The sequence below is a fragment of the Mastigoproctus giganteus genome, chromosome 12 (genome assembly GCF_048544385.1).
Source record: "Mastigoproctus giganteus isolate SK-2022 chromosome 12, ASM4854438v1, whole genome shotgun sequence".
Taxonomy (NCBI): Eukaryota; Metazoa; Arthropoda; class Arachnida; order Uropygi; family Thelyphonidae; genus Mastigoproctus; species Mastigoproctus giganteus.
The window spans coordinates 123,176,016-123,191,720 of record NC_143586.1 but is presented as its reverse complement, the minus strand read 5'-3'; the positions used below and the strand labels follow the sequence as shown (position 1 = coordinate 123,191,720).

The 15,705-nt window shown below is 40.6% G+C and overlaps 1 protein-coding gene across 2 annotated transcripts in view; it reads left to right on the top strand.

Annotated features, from left to right (window-relative positions):
- LOC150077386 (fatty acyl-CoA reductase 1-like) overlaps positions 1-15,705 on the top strand; it is a 292,403-nt gene that overhangs the window by 8,663 nt on the left and 268,035 nt on the right. For both annotated transcript variants that reach the window (XM_090386667.1, XM_090386666.1), the window contains exon 2: positions 294-414. In XM_090386667.1, the coding sequence (XP_090242793.1) occupies positions 340-414 (75 nt within the window). In that variant the 5' untranslated portion in view covers positions 294-339. The remainder of the gene's footprint in view (positions 1-293; positions 415-15,705) is intronic.

Below are 15,705 nucleotides of genomic sequence, written 5' to 3'. Positions count from 1 at the left end.
ATGAAGATGTCGAACTTTGGGATAAATTTTCCCTCAACGCAGTGAGTTTAAAGCAGAAATGTATTATTACCTTTTGTGAATGCAAACAGTACGGATATTCTGTTTGATTTAAATTATTAGTATTTATTTTTGACTGATGCAGCAAAAGTTCGCTTCCTTGCATCATTTTTGACCATACTAATACGAACTATGGGCATCTATTTATTACTTTATTTATTGAAAACATCAAATTATAGTGTAAATTTATTGATATATTTATGCTATTCATGCAATGAATTTCCGGAATTTTTCAGATCTGGCCCATGTGGTAATTAACGGCTACGTCTGGAATAATACAAAATGAAGACAGTGGCATTGAACGGGAACCCTTCCACAGGGTGGATTGCTAATAACAGAAATGGATTTGGTAACCAGGTAAGAAAAATGCAAGCAAATAAAATGCACCATCGAGGCCTGAGTGCGCCGAAGTGATTTTAAAAATGGAATTTCTTTCCTAATTCACCAATCGTAAGTTTAGTTCATGCTAGAAAATTATTCCTCGAAAATGATTATTAAACATGACCACTGTGAACTTGATATTTAGTCTGCTATTGTGCCCTTTCTCTACACTTCCGAAAATAATATTCCATGATAAAAGTATTTTCTTCATATTAGAGCAGAGACTTGAAACAGCTTATAAGTTGTTTCATGTTTCTTGACAATTCTTTACTGATCGATTTCTCAGGCGTTGTCAGCCAGTTCTTATGGTACTCTAGTTCAGCAGTTTTCAGACTTTATAGACCTAAATATCTGCGAAACATTTTTGAAAATCAAAATCTAAACCCTATTTCGCATCTAAATATAAACTCCATTGCAAATCTATATATGCCACGGAACCGTAATCCTTACATATTTAAATACAATAATTATTTGCAAAAAATTTAAAAAACAGTAATATATGTATATATATTAAATAAAAATTAGTGAAGGAGCATTTGAGGAACCTCTGGGGTAGTTATCTTAGTACAACTTTAGGTACAACTTCCCTTTTCGTGAAATGGAGTGCTCCTTCAATAACAGCATCACATGGTTCGTGCATGCAATATAAAGCCCATGGCCAAATACATAGGGATGTTGTATGTGTGTCAGTATGCATAGTGTGCGCATGCTACACTCAAATTTCGATTTGAGTGTGACATGCGCTAGAGCATCGGTATGAGTATCTCAGAAACTGCAATCCTGCTGGAATTTTCACGTACAGCTGCGTTTCGGGTGTAACGAGATTTGTCCCATAAATCAATTACATCCAGCCAACGGCGATCCTGTGAATGAAAACAGCTCGTTGGTGCGAAAGGCCAACGGAGGATAATAAGAGATCCAGAACAGCAGAAAGGCTGGTCAGCCAAATAACAACCCAGTACAAGAGTGGTAGCCAAAGAGTCATTACAGAACGCACAACACATCTCATCTTGCCACGGATAGGGCATCGCAGCTGACCTGAGAGTAGGGTTTCACTCCTGTTAGCTAAAAACAAGAAAGAACGATTACATAGTGTGCATAGTATTAGGGTCAGGCGCCGCCTGTGGTTTCCCACATCTGTGCCATATGTACACTGTGAAGAAATACACTGTAAATGCCAGAAAGGTGTTCTGTGTTGAATACGTAGTTTTGTGTTGGGTTCCCTGGCATTTGGCTGCAGGGCCCCTGGTGGGACCCCACATTGCCCGCGCATACACACCGCTAGGAGGTAGCCAGGCTGCCCATTATTCTCTGGCTTAGGCGACCCTGGCAGAGACTAGCCAGGGTCGCCTAATTTACCCATAACGCTCGGAATTTTACTACCTACTGAATCACTGACACCTTATTTATGCATGTAGGTCGACTAACTGAGCACTCTCGTACCTCACGTGGTCAACGGGTCGCATTCAGTTTTCAAAGGGGTGGTCATAATTCAGTGATCACTCTGTGTAAATAGGAATGCAGCTGTGTTTGTTCCATACTGGATCTTCTCAGATTTGGTGGTGGTGTAGTCTCATTTGCTGTTAGGCCTCTGCATTGATTCCCAAATATAAGTGGTTGTCTTCTTTTGGTTTTGATGATGATCCAGATAGTCATTATATTCATGGTAGGGTCTTCCGTCGTGCGAATAAGTCTTGTGCATAGCGCGTAAAGGCGACATAGTCTTCTCTTTTGGTTGTGCTGTTCTTGGTTTTTAGGAAGGTAATGCATCCTAGTCAGGAGGAGGCATCTCAAATCTTCATTATATAAGGAACGGTTATAAAAAAACCAAATTATGATATTAGGGTCCCCTGTAATGATTACATCTACCCATATATTTATTTTGTCTGTAATCTAGTCTGTAATCGTGTGTTCTCTGGTTGATTTGACTGTTTGCTGGACGAAAAAACCCCAGTGTCTTGGGCCTTGCTATCTACGCCTGAGACCGACTAACTCAGCAACGGAGTGAAAAAAGCCCACTAAAGTTCTTCACGTCATAGATGGGATTCGAACCCGGGCCTTTTCCACTCGGTGTGGGGAGGACGGCGACGATACCACTGTGCTACCGCGCAGACTAGGAACGGTTACAGTAGACGCAGGAACACCAACACTGAACAGTGGCGGATTGAGAAAGCGCTACCTTTTCTGACGAATCGCGGTTTCTCTATTTCACGCCGATGGGAGGATCAGAATATCGCGAAAAGAGCATGAATCCATGCTGTTTCCGCATTCATCATTATCATCAACAATACAACCAGCCTGCACTGCTGACATCCTACTAAGTTTCAACAATTTAGGCTCGTGGTGGTGAATGGCGGTAGCTGCTCAATTCTATTGGGTGTGTTTTCGTGGCGCATATAGAGCTTCATTGATACCAGGTGAGTAACATTTGGATGTCACGTTATCTGGAAATTGCTTCCGAACAAGTGTATCCTTTCGTCGCTGCAATGGATCCATCTGAGAATGTGTTCGTCCAACTGGATAATACGCCGTTACAAAATCAGAATTGTGCATAAGTGATTTCAGGAACATAAGTCACTGTAGTTGATCTGGTGACTACACTCATCAGATTCAAATACAATTTAGCACCTGTGAAAGGAGCTCTTTAAAGTAGATATCCGATTGCAATCCAATTTGCAATAACTGTGGAAGAATTTGGGCTAACACGAACCAGCATGCCTGCAGTACCGTTTCGACACCTCGTTGAGTCTATGCTATGACGAACTCAAGATATTCTAAGGGCTGAGAGAGAGAGCTACTTCTTATTAGGTAATGCTTAATAAAGTGGTCCGCTTCACGATATTTGTTAATTCGTATTACAATATTGCCTGTGTATCTGAAAGCTCTAATCCCAGTCTTCTTTCTGCATTTTCTGGGTCTTTTTCTTTAAAAAATCAAACGTAAAGATTGTGTGTATTCACTTTTCCTCTCTCATTAAAATCTCACGGAACAACGAGCTCTGACGAAACTTTGTTTTTAAAACAATAAGCATGTGAGTCTGGTTCGTAAGATTTTGTCGTGTGTGCGTGTGCTTGCGTTAACGACCAATTTGCATGTTTAGTGCGGTTGAAAAAAGCTAGAGTAAGTCACGCGAAAACCGTACTCCCTCCGTCCAAGATGGACTAACTTCCAATTTCAGAATTTCACAGCTGACTGACGCAATTCAAATCCAAAAGGAAAGAACGCTAAAACAAGGTAATATTTAAAATGTATGCTGTTTCATAATGCAATGAAGTTGTCACTAGTACTAGTTGTTACTCGGTACGGGAAACCTTTTTCAAATCAGCTTTTTCAAATTTATTTCATTTCAGTTATTCAAATATACTATTTCACGTTTTTTTTTAATAGGCTATTTTAAAAAATACATCAGATCTCGAGATCTGCCTATCACCTTTTCACGTGTATCTCTCTTAAATGAAATACCCAGGTTGTAATTTATTTTAATTCTTTTATCATAAAAACACCTTAGGTATGTATATAAAACTGAAATAACTTTAATAAAAAACTAAATCAGCTAAGTAATTAAGAAGGTTTAATGCATTGATATTCGCTATAAATTGTATTATACTTTCTTTTCTCTGCCCCACCATCGATCAAAATATGCTTTGCAATCGATGAATTGCTGGCTCCTGAGACCTATAGTGATTTCGCACCTGTCACTCTTTTGGAAAGGTTTGAGAATAGGAATATTTAAAAGACCTCTTCAGTCAGAACCGTAGTTTATCGATTGAAGAGGAGGAAACAGAAAATTTCCCCATGAAGATTCAAGGTTTTTCAGCCCGAAAATCTTGCAAATTGTTAGTGACGAAAACATTTTCCAGGTAATAATTCAAATGTCAGGCGGAGCCTTACTGCTCGGCTACCCTGTCAAATATTACATTGGGAGCAATGTGGCCTATGGTGCTAATAATGCGCTGTAAAAGCACTATTACCACCACGAGGCGCAATTAGAAAATTCTAACGCTGATTACATAAGTAAGTTAAAAATTAAACTAACTTATCAATTATTCGCTTTAGTTCCCTTCAAAATTTTTGGAACTCGTTTATTGATATCGATTTTTTTGGCGAGGAGATTTAACATTTATACCTCCAAAGATTTAATATTTATACCTTTCAGCTAACTTCTGATACTTGGGGATAGAAAAAGGCAAATGAAGCCACATCATGGAAAGAACATCATCTTCCCTCTGAATGGTCAGTTTTCTCTCAGAAACTGCTGCACCAATAATGCAGTGCAAGCCCGCACACTGTCAATGAGACACTTTCTGAAGGAAAAACAGATGGAACATCTTTCTTTTTCCCCGATTTGCTCACTTCTATTGCAAAGTATCAAAATTTCGGTGAAAGAGAAACATTTTGGATCTTTGGAGGATGTGTAGCGTCAGGGGTTCTAAAATCATATCAGTAAATGGATTCCAAAAATGCTTCCGTCGTAGCAGAATATAGCGGCTTCATGTATAGCATTGACATTCTATCCATAATTGGCATTCAATTTTAACACAGCAACCTCGTATTTCAGTATAATTATTTCACAATAGATACTATGAAATCATTGGCGGAATTATGGCAGAACTATGGCGGAATGGCCGGAGAAGTGCTCTAGGCTTGTAGTTAAGCGATCCTCCAAGACGGCCAGAAGTGTGCAGGCGAGAAACAGAAAGAGCCAGTGTATTGATATTCTTCTTATTATTATTATTATTATACCTCGGTGAACTTAGTTATAATAAAGATAACAGCATATTTAGAGATGTATTTTACACTTCTTAAGAAAATACTTAGTAACAGAAGGAATTCATATGGAGCTAATCAGGGGAAAGAGAAAATCTTCCATCTGAAGAATCAGTTTTTCCCACAAAAACAGTTTCACCAACAATATCTGAAAGTAAAAATGGTCGTTATTACGGGTACATAAACCAAATAAACTTGTTACTTGCCATACCTGTGCTCATCTATTTCCTCTTCTCTTCAGGGTCCCGGGTGCAAAGTGTTCTCGTGGGCAAGAGATTTTTTGTGTGACTTATAAAGTGATCTTTGTCAAAGCGACAGTTCTTGTTTAGTTTTTGAAGGTTTCTTCCGTTTTCACCACAAAAATTAGATTTTCCATACGAACTGTAAACAACCCTAGAAAGGAAAGCCGCCCTTTCTTTTTTATCTCCTCTTACTAACAAAGTTTATTACTTGGCCACTCTTACTTTGACCAAGTAATACAGTTGTCCTATTTTTTTTCAGTGACGAAAACCTGGGTGGTAAAGCTAATTCCCAGGGCCGAAAACAACACACAATGCGCCATCGATCTCTCAAAAGAATGACCCACGATATTGACCAAAAAGTACACAAACGAGCAAGAAACTCCAACTTTCTTGATTATGCACTTATTGTCAACCGATTCTGCGAGCAAACTCTGTCCTTTCATTAATCGAAGGTTTACTGAATATGTAGCAGGCTCACCCAAAAATGGTCAAACGACTACAATTAGGAGATCTGCTAATAGAGCGTATACAATCTAGATATTCTAATCAGTTCATTCATTAATTAAGCTAATGGTCGTTATGTGGAATTTCAGTTACAGTCATTCCATATACCTCTCTTAACTCCAGAGGAGTTATATCTGAATGGAACGTGTTATATATTTCAAAAAGGATTGTCCAAGAACTGTACGAGAAAGCAGATGAATTATGATTTGAATATACAGTATTCTAGTTCCAACACATAAAATCTTTCAGTACACGTAATTTGCAACATCACTAAAAGCAGACTACTTACACTGCCGACTCTGATCCTACATTTCAAATACTATAAGGTAGTGGTTCCCAAACTGTGCTCGGCGGATCCCAAGGGATCCGCGAACAGTTTCCAGGGGATTCGTAGATAATTTCTGTAATGACTACTTTGAACTTTACTTATTTTTTTAAACAAAATCTAAATATCGTTACAGCTGGATTTCGCACCCAACATGAGAATTCAGTTGTCTACAATCACTCCCAACTTTAAAAGACTTTGTGTGACGAAAAAACACCATTCTTCCCACTTAGCCTATGAGATACGATTGATTGTGTACTCAAATAGTGACAGTTTATTATTCGGTTATTTTTTGTGTCAGTCTGAAAAAGGTACTTTGAACTTTGGTTATTTTTATGTCTGTTTCTATAAATCAGTTCTGAGATAAAAAAATTTTCTGGACACCTAACGTCGGGACACCCCATATTTAAGTGAGCTAGAATGTGAGGATCCGTAGTTAATTTTTCGAAGCCGAAAGGGGTCCGCGAGAAAAAGTTTTGGAAACACTACTATAAGATATTATGAATGTCAAAAATTTGGCCACACTCAAATTACATGCCACAGCGAATCTACCACCCAAACAGCGGATTTAAAAGTCATGACCAAACCGGGTACCCGGTAAAAATGTCCACAAGAATAATGGTGCATAGGTAAAATTGTCCACTTGTAAAAATGTCATTTTGTCATTATTCATTTATATAATATTGGTGTGAATACACCATAGATCACTCTTAAAAGCAAAAAACTACGTTTGTGGTGTAAAATGGGATAATTTTATCTGTATCTCATATTGCGCTCCTCCTTCGAGTTGCCATGTATTGCACTACCTCGAATAAGTAACGCTGCTTCACTAAAAGGGAAGACTATTGTTACTTATTCTCAGTGGGTACCACCAACCAGACGGCACCGTTTGAAGGCTTGTTTGTATATGTGTGGGATAATAACTCTACTATCCACTTGTCCCTATTAGACTTAGAAAAGCAAAAAGTAGAGGGAAAGTTATAGTAAGAGTGGAAGAAGAAAAGAAACGGTGTAGAAGAATGAAAGGGACAGTAACTCCTTCAACTAGCACCACTCAAAAACTCATGAATTCCTCGAAAAGGCAACGCATCCTCAGTAGAGACAACTGTTGTTACCTATACTCGGAAACTGTGAATAGGGCATAATTTTAAAACGGTGCCGTTTTAAAATGGATTTGTTTTGTTGTCGAAACGAGTTGTGTTCCAACCAGCAGATGAAGTTGTATGCCGTCCATCAACAAATTAAGCAGTATTGCTGTCTCGAACGAGGCAATGAAAAACGCAATTAAAAATCTCCCTTCTAAAGGTACCGCAAGACACGACAATATACCGATCTTCATGATCAAAATCGCTAGTGTCTACATTCTCGACCTTCTGGTCTTCTTTTTCAATTAGGCCATAAATAACAACTTTTTCTCTCCAGAATGGACTCACTACAAAATTTTCCAACTACCGAAATGCAAAAACATCAAAAGCAACAAAGACATCAGGCCAATATCAACTCATCATCCTCTGTACTAAAACTCCTAGAAAGATATATGCTACCGACTGTGAGGAAGCAACTCTGCCCAATACATCATAACCAGATTCACTATGGAATAATCGGAAGATTCACATCGACCAACCTTCTCGCAACAAAACAAATAATCCTGAAAGCTCTCAATTCCAAAAATCAAATTGATATAATTTCAGAGACTCTGTGTTCGATGCGGTCTCCACACACTCTCTCCTGAAACTCCTAGAACAATTTTACCTCATCCACGGAAATCTATTAAATCTCTTTGCCAACCTCTCAAAGAAAGGGTGTGGATAGCAAATTTCAAAAACAAATCCTATCAGGTAATTTGCTCATCTGGAATCTCCAGGGCGGGACACTATCAGCAATAATGTTCTCCGCAGTCCTCCAACAGTCCCTACTAACACATAAGGATGTAATGTTTTATGCGGACAATGTTCAAATCATTGCCACCTCAGACTCAATTCAATGAGCTAAATGCACTGAACGGTTGATCTGTAACACCCTCCAAGAGTTCACTGTATACTTCAAATCTTTAAATCTAGCACTCAAACCCTCAAAATCCAGTCAACTCCAAATATCGCTTAAAAAGAGCATCTTTCCGATAATCGCCTCCGTGATATTGGCCCCGAGTTCAGCTTATGGATGATAACGCCACACCCCATCGCACTGCAGCTGTTCATATGCTTTGAAAAGTGAGGACATTGTTCGTATGGATTGGCCTGCCCGTTCCACCGATCTAAATCCCGTCGTTCACATATGGGACGCTCTGGGGAGATGCCTAGCGGCACGTCCACACCCACTAGAAAATGCACACCAGCTGAAGATGGCGCTGACAGAAGAATGGACGATGTTACTGCAAGAACTTATCAATAATATTGTTCTAAGTATGGACAGGCGGTGCAAAGCCTGCATCGACATTATGGGTAACCATATCTCCTACTGAGGACCACCTATTCTCTTTGTTCCATCTTTGGCAGTGATGCATCTGTATCATGGCAGTCGTGCTATGTTGCCATTTTTGAATTAAGTCCCTCTGTACCGTTTTGTTTCCGTTGTTGTGTCGGTGTTGTTTCCTTCATTATTTCTGTACCTCACGAGGTTCCTTTGGTGTGCTTTTCCCATATACAGGCCACTCCTATGAGAAGCTACAGGTGAAAACCTGACTGGTCCTTAAATTTTGCGCACCAGTGTAGCAATTCGTTCAAAGGCTCTGATACCGATGAAGATTATGAACAAACTTAACACAAATTCGTAAAACTCGCTAAAAAAATAGGGTTCCCTGAAGTGGAGGCAAGTGATGTCGATGATTTAATTGATTTGTATCATCAAGAATTGTCAAATGAAGATGTCTTTGAACTAGAGCAGCATCGCATTCAAGAGGAGGAGGTAACAGCCAGCGAAAGCCAAGAGGTTAAAGAAGAACGGTGCCTGAGAGTGAACGGAATATCGAAAACATCAAATCTTATAGAAAAATCTCTAAATCTGTTAGCTGATGCAGACCTTAATCTTGAAAGTAGCTGTAAAGTGAACCGTAAAATTATGCTAGAACTTGGTTATTACTATGAATTGTTGCTTGAGAAGAGGCAAAGTGCAAAGCAACTAACTCTGGATTCCTTTTTCAAGCGCTCAAAGCAGTAACCAAGTGAAATCTCCACCGCCCGGGTTAGCGTAACACTCCCACCTATCTGGTCCAAAACCGAGGGAACGGAATCTGACCATGACGATCCCTCTCACCAATCCGCCTAACGTCACCCACCGCCCCAATCTTTTTTTATTATCTTTATTTTCTCCTAAGAGACACCCGCTTACGATTATTAACCAGGGGGTGCACATTTATATGCAGGGTGATTCACTACCAGTGCGACAAACTTGCAGGAGGTGTAGGGGGCACAAAGATGAATCGGAATCACATAGCATTGCAGGGTCCGAAATGGCTTCATCATGCGGTAGAGGACGTTGAACGGGAGGTCGTGTGAACAGCGATCCCGCTGGAAGTCAGCATTTGCGAACCGGTTCCCGAGGCAGTAGGATGGACGAGTATTCAAACGTTGAACTGGCCGACATGCACCTCGCGTATGGAGCTGCGGACTGTAACAGGCGCGCCGCTCTGCGCTTGTACCAGGAACGTTCCCGCACAGGCGTGCTCCTCATCATACGATTTTCGCACGTGTGCACAGAAGATTACGTGAGACTGGTTGTTTTACGAGAGGTACCATGAATCTAGAGCGAACGACAAGGACGCCAGACAATGAGGAGAATGTCCTACTTCTTGCAGAAGGCAATCCGAGTACGAGTACTCGAGCGATAGGCCAACGATTGGGTATTTCCCAATCCACTGTATGGAGGATATTGTCAACAAACTAAATGAGTTCATACCGTCTGCAACATCCAATCATTGGAGCCTGCGGATTATCCACTCCGGAGGACTTTTGCTACTTGGTTTCTTCAACAGAAACGGTTCGCAAATGCTCACTTCCAGCGGGATCGTTGTTCACGCGACCTCCCGTTCAACGTCCTCTACCGCATGACGAAGGCATTTCGGACCCTGCAATGCTATGTGATTCCGATTCGTCTTTGTGCCCCCTACACCTCCTGCAAGTTTGTCGCACTGGTAGTGAATCACCCTATATACAAATATAAGTTATATACATAATTATCCATTGATAATTTATACATATCGTAATTATACAAAATATACATTGTCTAATTAATTATAATACACATATCATTGCCTTATTTTACATTACGGGCAGATAGAAAGAGAGCACAAGCATAATTTGTAATTTTACAAGGAATTAGAGAATGTTCACATCTACAGCACAATTTACAGCGAGTTTACAGAAAGATAAGACGTATAATGTCAACATAACAGGAGCATAACCAGTCCCGACCAGTTCATTCTTCATTTCCTGCATTCTGCTTTGTTTTCATCTGTGGGCTTCATTCAACATTTATAGGTGGAGTAATGCATTTTGAAATGTTTCAGTCCTGTACCTCTTCTCTGTGCAAAACTTTTCTGGGTCTGATTGAACATCGTTGTAGATCTTAATGGTGTTAAAAGGAAAAAATCGCTAAAGGCTTCCCAGCTGTGTGAGCGCGCTACTGAGTGGAGGGGATGATGCCCACCTTTGCATCATACGGGGCCGAGTCAGCAGATAGTCAGTTTTCGGCGAGTCGAGTCTCCCGGTCAGCAGTTTTGCAAGCGTGAGAATGTTCTTGGTTACAATTATGTGAAACCAAGGCGTGACATCCAAGTAGGCATATAAAATGGCTCTTGAGATTGTAAATGGCTGCGTAGTGATCCTGTTTCACCGTCTCAGCGTCCAATACTCTAAACCCAGGAAAGCATTGATGGTAGCATCTGGGGCAGAAGACCAAATCTGAGATGCGTAGAGCGGGATGGGGATGACGCATCTTAAAATATATTGTTTTACAAGGTCAGGGTTCCTAATACCTACCAGTTCCTGTCTGGAGGTCCATAGTGCTGCGTAAGTTTTCTTCTTAACATGTCCGAAATGGGGTGTGAAGTTTAGGTTTTCGTCCCATTTCAGACCAAGATCAATATGTATCCTGACTTTTTTTGACCACGCTGCCATTCACGGTTATTGATATGTGGTTCTTTAATACCTTGTTGGTGAAAACAATTTGTGCTGTCTTGTGTTCATTTGGTCGGAGCCCCATGCAATTAAGGTATTCTTGCAACTCGGCGATTTTGGAGCTTGCTTTGCTGTTGCGTTGTAAGGATGTGTTTTGGTCATTCGAGGTGATGAAAAATTTTAAGTCGTCTGCATATACGACAAATTGTTTTTCAATCTGGGTCAGGAAAGGATGCAGTGCTGTTGCAAAGAGAGTAGCAGAAAGGACACCACCCTGTGGGACTCCCCTGTTAACTTGTCTCTTTGGAAATTCCATTTATGGCAATGATGTGTCTCTCCCTCAAAGAACTCGCTATTATTGCTAATACGTGTCCAGTTATGTAGAAATATTCCTCCAAGATGGTAGTAATAGCCGAGATGGATATACTGTCGAAAGCGCTTGCAACGTCTAAGAAGACAATATCTAATTGCTGTCTGAAGTTAAGGGGGTGTTGGATTCGAAATAGAGTCTCCATAAGATTCGTGGTAGTTGTGGGATCACTGAATGAAGGTACTCAGGTCTATGCCAGAAGCAGTGATGGTTGATGGTATTTAAAATGGATTTCTCAAATATTTTTTGAAACGAACATCCAATTGCAATAGGCCTGTAGTCTTTGGCTGATTTAAGATTGTTATTTTTGGAAACAGGTTTAACGAAATATGTATTCCATATCTTCGGAAAGTGGTTTTAACTTAAAATTTTGTGGAAAATGTGAAGGAGAAGATCTATGACGTATAACTGCTGATCTTAATCATGAAGAGCGGGAATTTATCAGGTCCAATTGTGGCTTTATTCCTGAGGCTATTCACAGCGGCTTTAACGTCATCTCTAGCGATATTGATTTGAAACAGTTCAGGATAGACCTCTGTCTTCAGTTTGCTAATTGCTTCACAGATTTTCTCTATGTTGACTTCACTGTCAACTTGATTTTCTGCCAGAGGAGTTCCAAAGGTGGCTTGCGTCCATTCTGAGAAGATGTGCTCGGGCATTATATCCGTACATCTTTTCTTATTAGATATCCTGCTTCCTTTCTTTAAATGTGATCGCACCATGTCATAGTGAGCTTGACGTTTCAATCGAATGAACCGTGCTCTAGCTTCTTTATATCGAATATAATCAGGTGGGTGTCTTCAGTTTTTTTCATTTTCTGAAGAGTTTTTGCTTGTTCTTGAAAGCATATTTTATATCTGGACTAAACCAGGAATTTGTCCGATCGAAAATTTTAATGCGCAATAAAGTGAAGGGTATCTGAAAGTGCTTCTAAGGCATCGTCTACGGGGAGGTGGAAGAGATTTTTCCAGTTGAAATTCACGAGCCGTTTCAAAATTACGTCTGGTTTTATATACTTTGTTGAGAAGATAACATCAGCGTTGTTTTCTCACCTCCAGTTCCCTTTTTGACTACAAGCTTGACTTCTCAGGTTGGCTTGGATTGAGAAAGGGATGTGATCAGAAGTGAAGCGAGTCGTACTATCAGTTAATGTGACGTCTACAGTATTGTAGTATACCAGGTCAAGGCGCTGTGTGCCTCTTGTGAGTGGTGTTTCCAGTTGTTTCATCGAGAGGGTTTCCATAGTACCATCCAATTCGCTCTTTGAGTCTTTGTGCTTAGGAAGAGGCATGTTCAAATCTCCCATCACGATAGATTCTACATTTGGGTTCAAGTTTGCGACGAGCTTTTCTGTCTTCGCTGTCAAGGTTGGGTGGAAGGTATAGGATACAAATTTGTACATTCTTTGTACCTTCTCTGAAGGTTGCTGAGACGGCTTCAAAATTTTCCGAGTGTGACTCTTGGTTTTTAATTACAGAGAAATTATTCTTATAGAGTATCATTACTCCTCCTCCTCTTTTGTTTTCTCTTCCTCTAACGCATTTAAAACCAAAATTGTCAGCCAGAGCATCTAGCTGTCTTTTATTTTGAAGCCAGGTTTCTGTCAGGCAGAAGAATTCATATTCCGAGCTTAATAGAAGGTTCTGCAAGGTGTGAAGTTTATTGGCTATGCTGCGCACATTTTGAAGGAAAAGAGAGACTTGCATATTTATGACGAATTCCTTAATTCCTACTGCGTTACCCTAGTTGGGGCCTCCAAGCACGTTCCCTAAAGCGCTTAACCAGGGTACCACTGGGCCAAATGTTTTTGTCTAGTAATCGTGCTTCGCAATTGATAGGGCATGAGATAGTGAAGGAAGAATATGCTGGATGCCTTGTTCGTACTTGTCGTACTTCTACATCGATACCCAACCCCTCTACACACATTTATTTGATGACGCTCGGTGTGATACTGGGTTCAATCCGCGAGACAAATAGCTTTCCTCTTGTTTGAACTCAGGTGATGCTGTATCTTTCTGCAAGACAAGGGTGATAATCAGATGGCTGGGATGTTGGAGGATGATCAGTAGGATCACCATTTGTCCGTATGGCATGTTGTTGCTGATGGGCATTTAGGTGAGGGGTTTTTTTTTTTACTGGTATTTTGAGGGGCCGATTTTGTCGACAGAGAAACAACCTGAGCAAAAGTAGGTTTCTGATTCATGTTTGTCTCTGATGGAAGAGTTGATTTCTTTTTATTGCGATCTCGGTTTGCAGAAGAAGTAGAGCTAGGGATAGTGGTCGCTGGATTGTTTTCCGACCTGGGGTTTGCATATCTTTTATTGGAGGATTCGTTTTCTGAATATCAAAAATTTGAGGGGATGACTTCTCTTTGCAGGGATCAGCATCTTTCGGTTCTGCCCTACCTTTGGGAGTTGTCGTCCGTTGTGATTTAATGTGCGGGTTCTCCATCAGTTTTCCTCTTGCAACTTTTGAAATGCTAGCTGGGCAAGCCTGTGGATTTTCGAATATCGGGATATTTCGTCCGATTGTTCCGTTAATTGCACGTAGTTGAGTTAGAATTGTGTTTAATTTATCATCAATTAGTTTCTGTTTGGCCATTAACGTTTTATTCTGTTCATGCAGTTCATGGTTTTCTTCTTTGATTCCTTCCAGAGTTTTGTGGATCGGAAGAAGGAGTTCCTTTTAGCATTTGTGACTCATGCTTAGAATAAAGCTGATTTGTTTTGCTTTCTTGATCATTCCGAGCCTCACTACAGCCTATTTCTTTAATGTAGTCAAGAGTATCATTTCCATCTTCATATGTTTTCTTATGCTGGAAATCTTCTGGGCATGCGTCACAACCTAATATATCAATTAGGTATTAGGTATTAGGTATGTTCGAGGGTCTGACGGCACCTGGGATTTCTCCCATCTCCGCGTATGTTCTCTGTATCGGACAAGCCAGAGATTTAAAAGTGTGTGGGATATGTACTGTAGTTTGTTGTGCCCATTGTTCTTCCGGCCTGTTAGCCGCCGGGCCCCTAGTGAGACCCGACGTTACCAATAACCGCCACAGGGAGGCCGGCCGGGTGTTACCAATATTTGTACTCTGGCTGGTCTTGCCACTTACTTTCCTGGGATTTCAGTGGCTAGGACCAAAAAAGTAATAATAATAAATAAATAAATAAATAAAATAAAATAAAAAAATAAATAATAATAATTGTAATAAATGAATAAATCGAGGTTGATATTAGTGATACTTAGCAAGTTAGTATTAATAGTACGCGACGTGGGGCTGTGCGGTGAAAGTGAGTTTTAAAAACCAAATAGGTTCGGGCAAGAATTTTGATGTTCTCTTTTGATTTTGAAATGTAGGAATGAAACGCTGTGCAAGACAAAAGTTTGGGGGAAGGATGAAGCTGGGGGGAAGAAATTGGAAACAAGGGGCCGATAGAGTAGATAGCCCCTGCAGGTAGTGAGGCATGCCCGTGCCCCACCAGAGTGAGAAAATTGGGGAGGCAAGGAGAGGCAAGCCTCTCCTCCCCAGGAGTTTGGAAAGAAAGATCCGCTCAAGAGAGTGCGGATTTGGATCGCCAATAGGCTGTTCCGGCGGGGCGGGAGCGTGCCACCGTATATCGTCTCCATCAGTTTGCAGGCCCTAAAAAGCTGGCCGTTGAGTCTCATCTAGGTGGGACACTAATAGGGGGTTAAATCTGGGATGTCATCCTTCCAGACTGCATGTGTCTGGGTCCTATTTTCTGGTCATTATCTTGGGGTCATAATCAAGTCTACTGGCTGTCATTATGGGGTTTTATCCCTTCCGTGATATTAGGTATTAGGTATTAGGTATGTTCGGGGTCTGACGGCACCTGGGATTTCTCCCATCTCCGCGTATGTTCTCTGTATCGGACAAGCCAGAGATTTAAAAGTGTGTGGGATATGTACTGTGTAGTTTGTTGTGCC